At 44.8% G+C, this 14,339-nt stretch overlaps 1 protein-coding gene across 1 annotated transcript; it reads right to left on the bottom strand.

Moving 5' to 3' along the window:
• Positions 1–7,132: 7,132 nt before the first annotated feature.
• LOC311352172 (protein LRATD2-like) lies at positions 7,133–8,980 on the bottom strand. Its single transcript, XM_084472391.1, has 2 exons — positions 8,810–8,980; positions 7,133–8,676 (listed from the first exon to the last, which is right to left on the bottom strand). Exons 1-2 carry the CDS (start codon positions 8,830–8,832, stop codon positions 7,581–7,583), a joined length of 1,119 nt encoding a protein of 372 aa, XP_084328517.1. The 5' UTR covers positions 8,833–8,980; the 3' UTR covers positions 7,133–7,580.
• Positions 8,981–14,339: the final 5,359 nt, after the last annotated feature.

Below are 14,339 nucleotides of genomic sequence, written 5' to 3'. Positions count from 1 at the left end.
TGATTCCAAACTCATTTGTCGTCGTTCAATAGAATGATCGCTGGATCGCAAACTCTCTGGGGGAGTAAGACGACACAGAGCCTGGGGCCAGAACCAGAACCTTCTGGGGTCAGAGGAAGTGTATGGAGCATTGCAACAGGAACTGTCCTAAGTGTGTTAGTGTCACATGGTGTTGATTTGACACCTCTACAGACACACAATAATCTAAAGTCTGATATCCGAGGCTAGTTACCAAAAAGAGACTAGAAACTGCAAAAAAAAGTAGTAATCCAATCAAAGCGATCTGTCGAAAAAAACCGACCTTGTGTCTCAAGTGCAACATGGACACAGTGAATACCCTGTTGGGGCCATCGGTGCCCCCTTCGTTAGCCCCCTCGTTAGCCCCCTTCTTAGCCCCCGTTAGCCCTCTCCTTGGCCCTCGTTAGTCCCCTCAGGCCTCGGGGGCCAGCAGGCCAGCTATCCTCACAGCGAGGGCCCTACACTTCATACTGATCTTCAACCTTTGAAGCGTGCTTATTTACCGGAGGCCCATCTGCCCCCCACTGCGCTCATCCCCTCCTGGTGGAACCCCCATGGCTCTCAGAGTCCACACTTCGTCCTCACACACATTGTACTCCCCCCCCCCCCCCCCCCAGCCCTTGCCCCCAACCTGCAGATGACAGCAGGGGGCATATTCCTCAACCATATGAAAGAAAACTGAAAAAAGCAGGTATAGACAGGGAATGGGGAGAAGGAACGAGAGAGAGAGCAAATGTGACTCAGACAAAGGATATTTGAACATCGGCCCCCAGTTGTACAGGTTTAAAGCGACACGATGAAGGCCTGTTTCAATCAAACCCTCCCAGGGCTGCCAGGCTGTCTTTCCACAGAGGATGTGGAAAGGTGTGATTTGAACGTGATGGCGTTCTCAATATAATTTTACCGTCGAAAAACTCTTCATGGAAAGCAGTGCAGGTCTAGGTAAGCTAGTAAATGATTTGGAATAAAAAAAGCAAAACCAATCCCGCTTTAGCAGTCAGTTACAGTTATGTCTGACAGTCCAGTCTATTGTGTCTGTGTCTGTTGTCTGTTTTAGTCTATTGTGTCTGTGTGTGTTTGGCTTTGTGCACGCTTGTGTATGAGCGTAGTAATAAATCGTGATAATTAGTCTCATAATTATAAAACAATAAACTGTTGCACATTGAAAGGCACAGGAGGATGGAGGGGGGATGTCTACCCTCAGAATAGCACCGCAATTATATCGGGAAACGAAGCACTTAGCAGATGCTAAGTCTGGCGTAACACCAAAAAACAATTACCTGCAGCACATATAGTCCCTCCGTGTTTGTTTTCCCAAACAAGGCCCAAAATCCGCCATCCATTTTTCTTTGGTGTTTTTTTCTCCTTTCTATTTTATAGCACAGCTGCCATCGAAGTAGGAAATGGACATCGAACAAGAACAAAGCCTCATGCCACGACAACATGCGGAGGTGGACGAAGAGCCCCTCCGGTCTCCTCCCCCTCCTCAGACCCCTCCTTGTCACAACACGGTCACCTGATTGGGTTGTTGATGGCGGCCACTGCGTCCCTCCCGTCTGACTGTTGCTGCCACAGCTCCGTCTAGACCGGGCAATCTCAGCCTCTTTAACCGCTGATGGACAATTTCACATCTCGGCGTTCCCGTGTCGCTCCAGCTCGATGACGACGCTCCAGCAACCGGTGACCGCTGAGTACGGGGCAGATTGGGTTTGCCTCCGACGGATTGGACGCAAACCTCGTTATCAGTGGTTCGACTTTTCACCTGCGGGGCTCCTGCCGTGGATGGCCTGCTGCTTCTGGTTGTCGTCGCCAGCATATTCGCGAGCACGCACACATGCACACATAAAGACACGCATGCACACACACACACACACACACACACACACACATACACATACATATGCACACATACATGCACGCACACACACACCCATGCACGCACACACATACACGCATGCACACACACACACACACACATACATATGCACTCACACATGCACGCACACAAATACACGCATTCACACACACACACACACACACACACACACACACACACACACACACACACACACACATACATACGCACACACACATGCATGCACACACACAGACACTCACACATACAGATACAGGCACAAATGCTGCCCTCTGTTCATTTGTCTTCACACTCTCACTAACATACTGTGTATCCTCACACACACACACACACACGTACATATGCACACACACACACACACACACACACACACACACACACACACACACACACACACATACAGACGCCACTTCTGCCACCAAAAATGTCAATGTCTTTGATTTGAGCCGGTGGCATAGTCAGCTTGGTGCTGGCTGCACCTGCCTCCATGATGGACACCTGCAATGCATGATGGGCCGCTGTAAACGGGAGTGGTGACAACAAGCCCAAGCCCCCCCACTGCGGCGGTGTGTGTGTGACTGGTGTGATCAAATGGTTTCATGGTATGATGGTGCACGTGGAAGTCTCAAGTCTGGGGAGATTGCCCCAGTGTGGCGCTCGCTCCATCAGTTGTCTGTGTGTGTGTGTGTGTGTGTGTGTGTGTGTGTGTGTGTGTGTGTGTGTTTATATTTCTGAGATGCCAGGACCATCCGTCCCAGTCAGAGCTGTGGGTTGATATTTTTGCTATGCAGGGGCCATCCTTCCCAGTCAGAGCGGTTATTTCCCCCTGGGCCAAGTGGTGACAAGTGACCAGTGAGTAATCTGTGTCCTTATCAAGATCTACAGGCAGCCATACAAGCCTGTTTGGCTTGTATGTCCTATGACTGCACAGTGGAGAGAACGTTATCATTATCGAACTGAGAGCAGAGCTGAATGAACAACACCACAGGCACCACTGTCACTCCTGCATGCAAGATATTTTGCAGCCACCCTACCAGTTTATTCCTCACTTCCTTTTAGATAGGCAATCTTTAATTATAACATGAACGATCAAGAGGTTCATCGTGGGACCGTCAAATTCTAAGTTACACGTTGATCAAACTTCCCTTGTCCATCGTTGCTGCTTCTGTTATCGTCTTTACTGCTGTTATCAGTGTATTTCACAGCTAATGGTGGCACACACTAACTAACCCTTAAAGTAGGAAGGAAGAGGGGGAAGTATAGGTTGGCATGGATTGCTTCATTTATTTTCATCACAAAACAATTACTGACCCGAACAACAAGGAACACGGAATAAACTGAGATTATTTCCCTCTAGGTACAACTGCAGAAGACAAGCAGTGGATGTTAAAAGGTTCCTGAAGGGTGAACTACAAAAACTATTCTCCAAAATCATTTTGCACAGCGTTTTACCTGGGTTGGAAGTGTTTCCGGTAATTATTGGACGAGAGGGTTTCACTGACCCTTAGAGGCTAAGAGGGCTATTAAATGTGAACATGCAGGGAAAACGGTGTTATTCAACTAATGGTCTTTAATGGAGCTCCCTTATAAGTTTCCTCTGAGATGATAAAAGCCTTGCCTATACGGTAACATTTTCTGGGATTGAAGCGGTTGGCATCTAGAGCAACACATCAACTGAGATGCCATTGTGATTGGCATAAAGGGATACGTTGATAACAGTTTGCATATAACCTATTAACCTATAACCTAACTATTTGAATAATAGTCCCAAATGTCCGCCTACCAGTCGTTGCATGCATTACTTTCAAGCCTTCATTCATCCATTGAGCCATCCTATCAAACAGGACAGTTTGTTTTGCTAGTTTGTTTAGCCATTTCCTTGTTCTCTGTCTCTGGTTGCATAAACCAGACAGTTCTGGATGAGCGGACAGGACCAATGTAAACAGGAACCCCTGAATCCATTTCAGAGCCTCCCCGTGTAATGAGCCTCAATTATGTTCTTGAAATATATATATATATTTTAATTGTTTTATTATTTTGTATTTTATATAATTATAATGAACTATAATATCCCAGTTCTACTTGATCCAATTATTGGTTTATTATGCTAATGAGCCTAAATTATATTCTTGGAATATATATATATTTTAATTGTTTTATTATTTCGTATTTTATGTAATTATAATGAACTTTATTATCCCTGTTCAACTTAATCAAATTATTTCTTTAGCTGTTTATTTAGCTCATAGCTTATTCTTACAAAACAAACGTATTCAAGGACAATAAAAACAAAAGGCAGATGTTCTCTGGGAAGGACAGCAATGGTGATTGGCTCTTGTTAAAAAAATGTCATGCTAATAACTTGTCGGCAGGCCAAAAAAAGTGTCCTTAACCTCTATTACCAACGAGCTGCCCTTTTCCATTGGATTGGAAGAGTAAACACACCAGTAGTTTCCTCTGAAAGGCAAACAGCTAACTTCCTAGAACAATTATTAACCCCATGTTGGTCACTTTCACAACCATAGAATTAAGTTGACGGGGAAATACAGTCCATTGAGTTCACAGTGAACAGCAGACCAATGTACAAAGCATTGTTATTACAATAATTGAATCTCATCATTCATTTAAATGATGCCCACTTTCATGTGAAGTACAACTAATTCCCAAACATGAAACAAAAACAGCATTCACTTGAGTGGCAGATGATAATCAAACCTAAACATATAGTTCCGATTCTAGACTATGGCAGCAATACAAGAGCATCTTTTTTGTGCAATCAGGTCTACCTCAATCTGTGAACATGGGAAAATAAAATAAACACATAAAAAAATAAACACATCTAGGCCTACTGCACTAAATACTTAAAGCCACCAGTATCTCAAACCAGGACTGAGCTGTCAAAAATAGTTTTTCTAATTGCGTTTAAAATTTGACATGCACACCTGAAAACTGAAGACAGAGTATTAACCGCGATTCATCTGCATTGCTTATCTTCCAAACACACTTTTCCCCCCACAGCCACGCATGAATGCATCTGTGTCTCTGGCTCTAGGCAAAACTCTGTTTGGATCAGAAGAGTCCCATCAAAGATCCTCTCTGAGGGGCCCAGAGATGGTATTTGAGTAACAAGTGGCACAAAATAAACATGTTTGCTGATGGAAACCCTTTGGGCTGGGATTCCTTCAAATACCACCACACTTGAAACAGCCAACTACATGACCTGCAGCTCTCCAGAAAACCTTAAATGCCTCTTTGCCGTTTGTTTCACCCATTCTCTAGCTATGTGGCGACCACCTTTCTCAGCCTGGATAACTATCTCTAGACTCGCCCATGTTGAATCCTAGAATAATATCCTTCTTCCTGTGTGGCTGATGCAATCTCCTAATTAATTTAGCAGAAGCTCTCATCGTCGTGTCCGTGGGTAAGAAACGGGCTGTGTTCACATTTACATTAAGGGCATTTAGCAGACGCTTTTGTCCAAAGCACCTTACAATAAGTACATCAAAGTAGATAGATAGCTTTGTAGATAGCTTTGGGGAATGTCTTGTACCCATTAAGTATAAATGGTATGAAAAATGACACATCATAGACCAGTGACTTCTCTTTTAGTTGTGTATCTGTTGGGATAATGACTTAAACAGTATCTTGCTGCTGCAGGATGTAGCGTCCTTGGTACAATGTTCTGTCTGTACTCTGTTCTCTTGCTTATCACTGAGGACATTTGTTAAACATTACTTGTACATAGTTTCAAACAATTGAGACAGTGATGCAAAAATATGAACAAAGATAGCTAATGGAGTAGAGGAAAATGAGTGTCTGCTGACGTATTTAAATTAGGACTTAAGCAAACTAGTGACACATCTACAAGGATTGTGCTTTTGCAAGCATGGTGAACCGCAAGGCACGGAACACAACTGAAAGTGTAAATATACCAAGAGACAGAAGCACCGGCAGGATACTAATCTACTAAATGGACGGCAAGAACTGCCTTCATTCCTGTTTACAAAGCAAACTCATTCATGTGGATGAAGCTTATCCAACACAACACTGCAATTCCACTGTGTTGATTTGAAACTTTAACAGACACTTTTGTGCAGTTTAAATACTGTTGGCTAAGTTTGTGTTTGCTGATAATAATATATTAATAATAATAAATAGACAACTGCACACTTACTGATACCCACCTCCCGCCACATGATTGGTCGAAACAAATATGAAGTGAAAGTAATCAAAACTCCACCGTTCAAACCAGATTTGAGCTCATCTGCCAACAGACTTTAGAAATTAATCGAAAGTCTGATTTGTGCGACTCACGAGACCCTCTCATGCGTGTGACCGTATTACCCCATCTATTGACAGCATTATAATGTTTATATGCAAATACCAATTTGCCAGTGTTGAATGTGTCATAAACATGCAGCTCACACAGACACACACTCGCTCACACATGCGCAAGCACACTTTTGATCATTGTAGCCGACTACGGAGAATGCTAATTTGGCTGGCAGCCCGTCTATTCAGTTAGACTGCTAATGGTTCTTCCACGGGTTGGGTCCAGGGAGAAAAACGTACCTGCAGGGAAATACACACACAACACAACACAGCCACGACTTTGTTTCTTGTCGGTGCCCATTCCAACTCTTCTTTTGACTTTTCAAAAGGTTTCGAGGGGCTTGTAGGAATACAAAGTGCATGTTTACCCACGGAACAATACGGATTACTGCATTAGCAGAACATTAACGTGGAGAATAATGAAAGCAGAACATCAACAAACACTGTTCTCAACAGGGTTATCTCAACAGTTAAGACACACACAAGTAATAGGATTCAGACGCCTTCATGGAGTTCAGTTTACTCAAATATTTACAAACAGGAATTCTGTATTGTCAGTCGATTTTAACTAGTGATCACATGCATTTACAAAAAAAGGGTTAAAAAAAAAAGTGTGTAACTGTTTTTGTGGTTGAGGTCAATGATGTTACATCACAAGACACATTTGTATTGGCCTGCTTTGTTTCCAACATCAACATGATTAACTTAATTATTAATAAAACTTCAGAAAATTGCTGATCGTTCCTCATATGGCTGTTGAGTTTCCTACTGATCGCGCCATGGAATGATTGGATACGGTGTCAGTCAAAAACTACAGTAGTGGTCCTTGATTAGTCAATTATCCATAGAGGCCAGGATCAAAAAGAAACAAAAAGTCATTGTTAAAATATATATATTTATTCCCATTATACTATCATACAAAGTATCTCTTCTTCAGAAATTATTAAAACGACACAAATTGATTAGCATCCACCCCACACTGCGGTTGTGAACTGTATCCATAGGATAAAAATCTGAGTGGATTATCATCCTTGTTTTGAATAAAGCCACACAAAAAAAGGTTTATTTTAATTCATACACAGTACTTATTGTCTTCATCTGGACATTCGGGTCTCCGATTCCTGAGTTTGATTGCCTAAGACCCCATCAAGACCACATCAAATGCAGACTTTCCCGGGGGGTCATTCTCAAAAGAGAAAGTGTCCACAGGTGTCCATCTCTTGAGTGGGCAGCTCAACTGAGCCCCCACCCATCGACCAACCTACGCCCCCCCAACTAAAATGTCATCTCAACAGTCCACTGTCCATCACTGCACTTGGCATCACTGTTGCCCTGCCAACGACCCACCCACCCATCAATCAAAACGATCATCCTTGATCTCGTTCGTGGCATTAAGGTGTCCAGCCAGCTCCTGCACCACCGCCTCCTTCCCAATCTGATCATTTCTCCTCTTCTCCATGATCACGTCCTCCAGGCTCTGAAACTCCAGCACGTGGCGGTCCTTCGGGGAGAACATCAACGTCAACCTGTACGGCTGTTTCCCGATGCGGATCTCCCCGCCCATTTTGAACTCGCGCTTCCCGTAGCGGCACCACGCTGCGAAACACTCCGCGTTGCGCCAGCACAGCTCCCGGTCCCGCGCCCCCACGTGATCCCGCGCGTTTCTCAGCACCACCTCGAGCGGCAGCGCGCGGTACCGGTACAGCTCGTTCACTATGCGGCCCTGCCTGCCCTGGCTCGCTTCCGTGAGGAAGCTGTCCTTGACCTCCGCGCGGTGCAGGTGAACCACCCGGAAGTCGCCGACGTACACCGCCCAGTGCGGGTACTGGCCGCCAGAAACGAACTCCAACAGGTCCCCCGGCCGGCACTTGTTCAACAGGCTCTCAGGCGAGTGTGTTGTCGTGTTGTTGGTCTCCGCCGTGTTCCGCTGGTACACGCACTCGTCCCGGTAGTGCACCGAGCACCCCAGCTCGTTGTGGGGGTTGAACGGCGGGTCCTCCTGGCTGGGGGCCCGGCTGGTGTTCGGTACGTCCAGCGGGTCCTCGTGGTCGTCGTCGTCGGTGGAGAAGATGTAAGACACTCCGATCCGCGGTCCCACCTCGTCCCCCCCGGCGGGGTCCGGCCCGTTGGGGTCCGAGGTGGGGACTTCGTCGTAGGTTAAGTGTGTCAGTTTTTCCACCTGGTTACCCATAAGACTCGAAAAAGGAATTAAATAAAGAACTAAAAAGTGTTGTTGTGGTGGTGGTGGTGGTGGGGGGGGGACCGTCACCAGAGCCACCTGATCCGGGCGGAGGTCAGGTGTGTGCCGGGGAGGAGGGGACGTGCTCCGGGCATAGTTCACCACGTCTCCAGCGAGCTGAGGTGCCAGTAATCCATGGCCAGACCAGAAGTCGTGCAAGTTGGTGAAGTTGGTTTTGCCTTCAAATGTCCAAGTATGTAGTAGTGTTTCCCTAAATAAATAAAAAAACACTGTTAACATGTGAATAAAATAGCAACCCGGTAGCCATATTGGCAGCCGTGTCAACACACACCGTCCCGCCCGACCTTCCTTATCCCTGAGCCCGGTGCTTCACAACAACGCACCTGTTGACTCGGCTCCTCCTCATCCGAGTTAAAATCCCGCAACGAAAGTCCTCCTGCCGCGATTATTTCGTCTTCTCTCTCAATTCCATCTCTTCTGATATCCGATGATGGGTTGTGTGAGACGTGTATCTCTGTGTGTGCCCTGTTGGCTGTGTTCCCCTGTTTCTGCTGAACCGGACGCCCGGGTCTGGTTGTGAGCCTCTCTCCCCGCGTCTTGCGGCGATACTCACCCGAGGTTCCAGGACGGGGAGGTGACGCCACTTAAAGCGGCAGTGCTGCGTGCGTCTCATCCAAATATGGACACATGCGCGTCGTCGTTTCGTTCTGCTGGTGTTTACGAGCATGCATTAGTTTGTAATAAGAACTGCCTCCACACTTGTTAATCAAAAAAAACAACGATGAATCTTCTTTACGTCAATAAACTCCTAAAGCATGCATAATGCTCGTGTAATGCACCTGTTCTGAACATTTTACGGCTCTTCAATAGTAGGGTAAATTCACTTCCTGTTCCTGTATTCTAAACGTGAAGTCAGCAGCTGTACCTACGCTGTAGCAGCACCTGCAGGGTATACCACATTTACCTGACTTGTTGTGTCTGTGCTGGTGCACTAAATCTAAATCAATAGACCCATAATTAATGGAAGCTGCACCTGTGTTCATCCTACTGTGAAAAAGGTCTATTCAAATAGGGCGTGAATATCAGAATGCATCATGACATTTACATTTAAATTCAGGGCATTTAACTTTTATCCAAAGGGACTTACAATAAGTACATTTTTCAGCAGAAAGGTAAACAACAATATATCGCTGTCGAATCAGTAAGGATGTTCATAGAAACAAGTGCCAAGCACTAACAATTGTTAGGTTAACCCATTCCCTGTACACAACAAAGCAAACTAGGATAAGACGCTACACACTGTGGCAGTTTCAAACAACAAATACAACAAATATTGATGAATTATTTCACGATGAATTTCTAAAGTATGTAATAACATCACTACTAACATAATAACTATGAGTTCAATGCTCCTATGCTTCCAAAATGGAGGCGGTCATTGCGACGCACAATCTTTAATCTTTCATACAGTCAACTTTTTTTAATACCAACAATATGAAAACAACACTTACTATCGACATCAATAATTCAGAGCACCTTTTATTTTGTATGTCACGTGAAATACCGTCCAATATTGTGCATTATCAGTCTCTGTTTCTGTGAACCTTTCGGTCCCTTTTCCCTGAAAACCTGTCTTACCTGTCGGTGACTGACTACACACAGGTGCACTGCACAAATCTAGATTACAGACATATTTCACCTTAAGTCATCCGGCTCTGTCTCCATCCCCCCTCGCTCCTCTCTCTCTCTCTCTCTGCCTTTATCATCCTCCTTTCTCTTTTACCCATCTGGCTAAATCCCACAGCTTTGTCCCACTGCCCTTGTGTATGTGTATGTCTCTCTCTCGCTCTCGCTCCCCCTCTCTTTCTCTCACCCTCCTCCCCCTCTCTCCCTCTCTCTCTCTCTCTGTACACTGACAGTTTAAAGGCACCGGCTTCAGCCTCTTCTGCGGGGGGAATATCAATGTCAGACAACAACACACGCATGGCTGGAAGCAATACATGCAATTCATCACAATCACATGAATATGTAAGCAGAGGAACTCAAATGCATACATGCTCTTCCAAAAAATATACAGCCAAGGGCTTAGGCTGCGTGACGCACGGTACACATAGCGTGCGTCGGTTTTATGTAGGGAGCACACAAAACAACGTGAACTTTGGCATACACTGACATATCCGAGGACTATAAAGAAGGAGGCTTGGAAGAGGGTGGATATGTTTATGGCTGTCACACCTCTTAGTGGTCGTCACCGCAGGACCCCGCACTCATGATCAGTTTGTGTTTGTGGCACAGTGTTTGATTGTTGTCATGTGTGCATGCTTGTGCACCTTTGTATGTTAGTGGGGGCGTGTGCTTGTGCACGTCTGTGTGTATTTTAGTGTGTGTGGGCATGTGCATGTATGTATGTTACCATGTGTACATGTGTGTGTGTGAGGTTGTGCATTTATGTATGTTAGCATGTGTACGTGTGTGTGTGTGTGTGTGTGTGTGTGTGTGTGCACAGTGATGGTCTGAGAGAAACCGTGAATAAGCATGCAGCGATATCACGCCACCCCACAGCCCTCCAATCTCACTTTTTATTTTTCTGGCTGCAACAAAGTACCTTTTCTGTTTCCTGTGCTGCCCTCTTTTGTTAGTTATATCAGAAGAATTTTAAGCAGCTAACGGTAAGCCCTGTAAGACCTCTGCCCCCCCCTTGAGTTCATACAAACACACTGACATACACACATGCACAAGCAAAGACCCCCACACACACACACACACACACACTAACATACACACACACACACACACACATGCACATTGTGGCAACCCGGCCCTGTCCCAATCAACGTGATGCAGAGCACCTGAGGCCCAAAGGAGAGCAGACCTTAAAAAGCCTGCTCCAAGGTGCATTCAGGGCCATCTCTTGGCTTGGGTGAAAGGAGAGTCCAGCCGTTGTGGCTGTGCCACCCGATTATCTTTTAGTTATTTTACAGAAAGATACTTTATGTTTGATTAAACGTGCCTTTGTGGCTTAATAACCAAGCGAATCATGTGCTGATTCAAGCAAGGCGAGTTCACTCCCTGAGCCGGGTTGCCACAACATACACATGCGCTGACATACTTACACACATACAGAAGCACACACACTCAAACACTTACATATATAGGTGCACACAAAAGACACACACACACACACACAAACATACACAGTACACATACATGAATACACATGTACACATGTTAACATACAGTACATACAAGCACAAGCTCACACACATGATAACATACAAACACTCAAAACAACACAAACACAAACTCACAAACGTACATAGTTAAACACACATCCACAAGTGCACACACGTCTTTTCCCGTTTCAATCAATTCCGATCTACCGCCCTACAAAAAGAGGATACTATGAACTTTCTCTCCATCAATGGTACATTACTATGCTCAGTGATTGACAGAGACTCTTTGTATTTCCGTACTGAGGACAATTTCTGAGGCTTTGGTGATTTGAATGACCGGTAACACTTGATGGATTGTTTTGGTCATATTTGTTGGTATGAATAGGCTGTCCCCGACGATTTTTACTGCTGTGACTATCTGTTTTCCACCACACTTTTGTATAATGGTTTAATCTTTATATGTCTCACGTCGTTTTTTTTAACTTATTACATTAAGTACCATCAACTCGTTAAGGTTCTGTCTGATAACTGCTTCGTTACATGGCTCGAACTTGGCAGTTTGCATGCAGCTGTCCCTTCTCCCTCTGTGTGTATTCTTGAGTGCCCGTTCTCATATTAACATAATGTTTGGCTGACACCTAGTGGTTACAACTTGAGTTAAAGTGACAGGCATTATTGTAAATTGCCGGCGTGTTTTTTATGAGGGGATGTGTAATGTGGCTATTATCACATGCATCACATTTTGTTTGTGTGAGTTTTGACCCACTGGCGTATGCCTGATTCCAGTCCGTACTTTTTGATAGGGTAGCATGATTCGATAGACTCTGATACTCTATTATAACGCCTTTATTGGAGATTTCAGGGGTACATTATGTGTATTTTTTACACCAATACTACACCGCGGATCAATAGTGTCGTCATGCGTCAACATCTGACAAGGGAGCAGAAATTTGCAGAACACCGGCATAACAAATGTCTGAACCACTACAACCCATTTGTTGAGTCTGTCCTACCGTGTGGGTCTCCAGGCTCTGAAGATGAATGCTATGCAGCGTTGCTGATAATTAAATTCTGTAAAAAAAAAACTAAAAAAAACACAATCTCTGTGAACCTTATTTATCTTAGCGGCTGAAACTTTAAATTGCAAAATAACAGTCCCCCCACCCCCACCCCACCGCCTTCAGGTTCAGAGAGAAACCAAGCGACCGTGTTACAAGCTGGTCTTCACCCAGGGTTTGTACGGGGAAAGCTTTTGGTCATCATGCATTTCCTGGAAGTATATCGCAATGATGGCTGGGGGTACGTTACATGGAGCCGTGCGGGGAAAGGGGTGAAGGGTGAGGACCATTCAGGGACGCCTGAGAGAGAGACGGGCCCTAAGCAGGGCTCTGGGTTTTAAAATCAGTATGTCATGAAATGAAACGCTATGCCCCTGATGACATCAGGACTTTTATTAAATGTTGGATGGAAATACACTATTCTCTGTTTATTCGTTTGTTTGCAATAAAATCAGGTATACTAGAAAATAATAAATATAATATATTTTGTAAATAAATAAATGAAAACCCACTGAGAAATGGGCTACAGTTGTTTTAATTTCTCTGTGAGGAAATGGAAACCATCACATTGCTTTCCCATGGAATTACTTCCTTGAAATGGTGGATCTGAGAAAATACTGAAATACTTAACCTACTTCATGGAAAATAATCCAATACCTAATATCATTGACATGCACTGATCAAGCACCTCTACGGTTGAATCACATTCGTGAATGTGTTTTTTTTTCCACAGCTGTCCTATTGGATATATATTTAAGGGAAAATACATTGACTCTTAGAATTACATTCCAGCAGAATTCCTCAGCCATGGCTGCGATAATACGTATTTATTTTCTGTTACATGTTCGTCTGCTTCTGTTGAGATTTTTAAAAAGATTGATTACCCTAATAACGACTCTATTAAATAGAGATCTATAAGTTATATCCACATTAATCTTTTAGTGTTGTGATGACTTGACATCATTTAATTGATTTTTTCATCACCATTTTTTAAACGCTTTTGCAAGTCAGCCAAGCAAGCAGTCCACTGGCTGGCCGGCCCGGCAAAGATCTTAATCAACAACACCCTGTCAAATGTCATTCTTGTTTATGGAGCTCCAAGCATGTGGCAGCGTTTGGCACAGGAGCAGAGAGTGAGAGAGAGAGTGAGAGGGAGAGAGAGAGAGAGCGAGAGAGGGAGAGAGAGAGAGAGGGGGTGGGGGGGGGGGGAGGGAGAGGGAGAGTAAGAGGGTGAGAGAGCGAGAGTGAGAGAGAGAGGGGGGAGGGGGAGAGTGTGTGTGCATGATGAATGTGAGTGTTAGCTTAATGCCAGGAACGAAAAATGCAGCATAGGAATTAATAGGGGGAGCGAGGGAGAAGGAAAGAGAGAGCGACAGAGAGAAGAGGGAAGGGTGAATGAGTGATGGAGTGACCAGGACTGTGACACAGACAGAGCCACCGAGTCACATGTGAGCTGGGCCCGCGGTGTTGCCAAATAGAGGTCCTATTTTTAGGGCCTGTAAGTATGTACACTGAGGCCTCGTGGAAAGAGTTCAAAACAACAAACACAGCCCCACACACCCAGCTACCTACAAAGAGACAGACGCCCCATCAGAAAAACACACACTGCAGTAGCCTCACACGCACACACACGCAGCATCACAACGAGACAGGAGACAGCAGACAGGAGAGAGCGCATGGAA

Source organism: Micromesistius poutassou (genome assembly GCF_964030765.1).
Source record: "Micromesistius poutassou genome assembly, chromosome: 8".
NCBI classification, from domain to species: domain Eukaryota; kingdom Metazoa; phylum Chordata; class Actinopteri; order Gadiformes; family Gadidae; genus Micromesistius; species Micromesistius poutassou.
The sequence above is the reverse complement of the archived record's forward strand: the minus strand, read 5'-3'. Positions and strand labels throughout refer to the sequence as shown.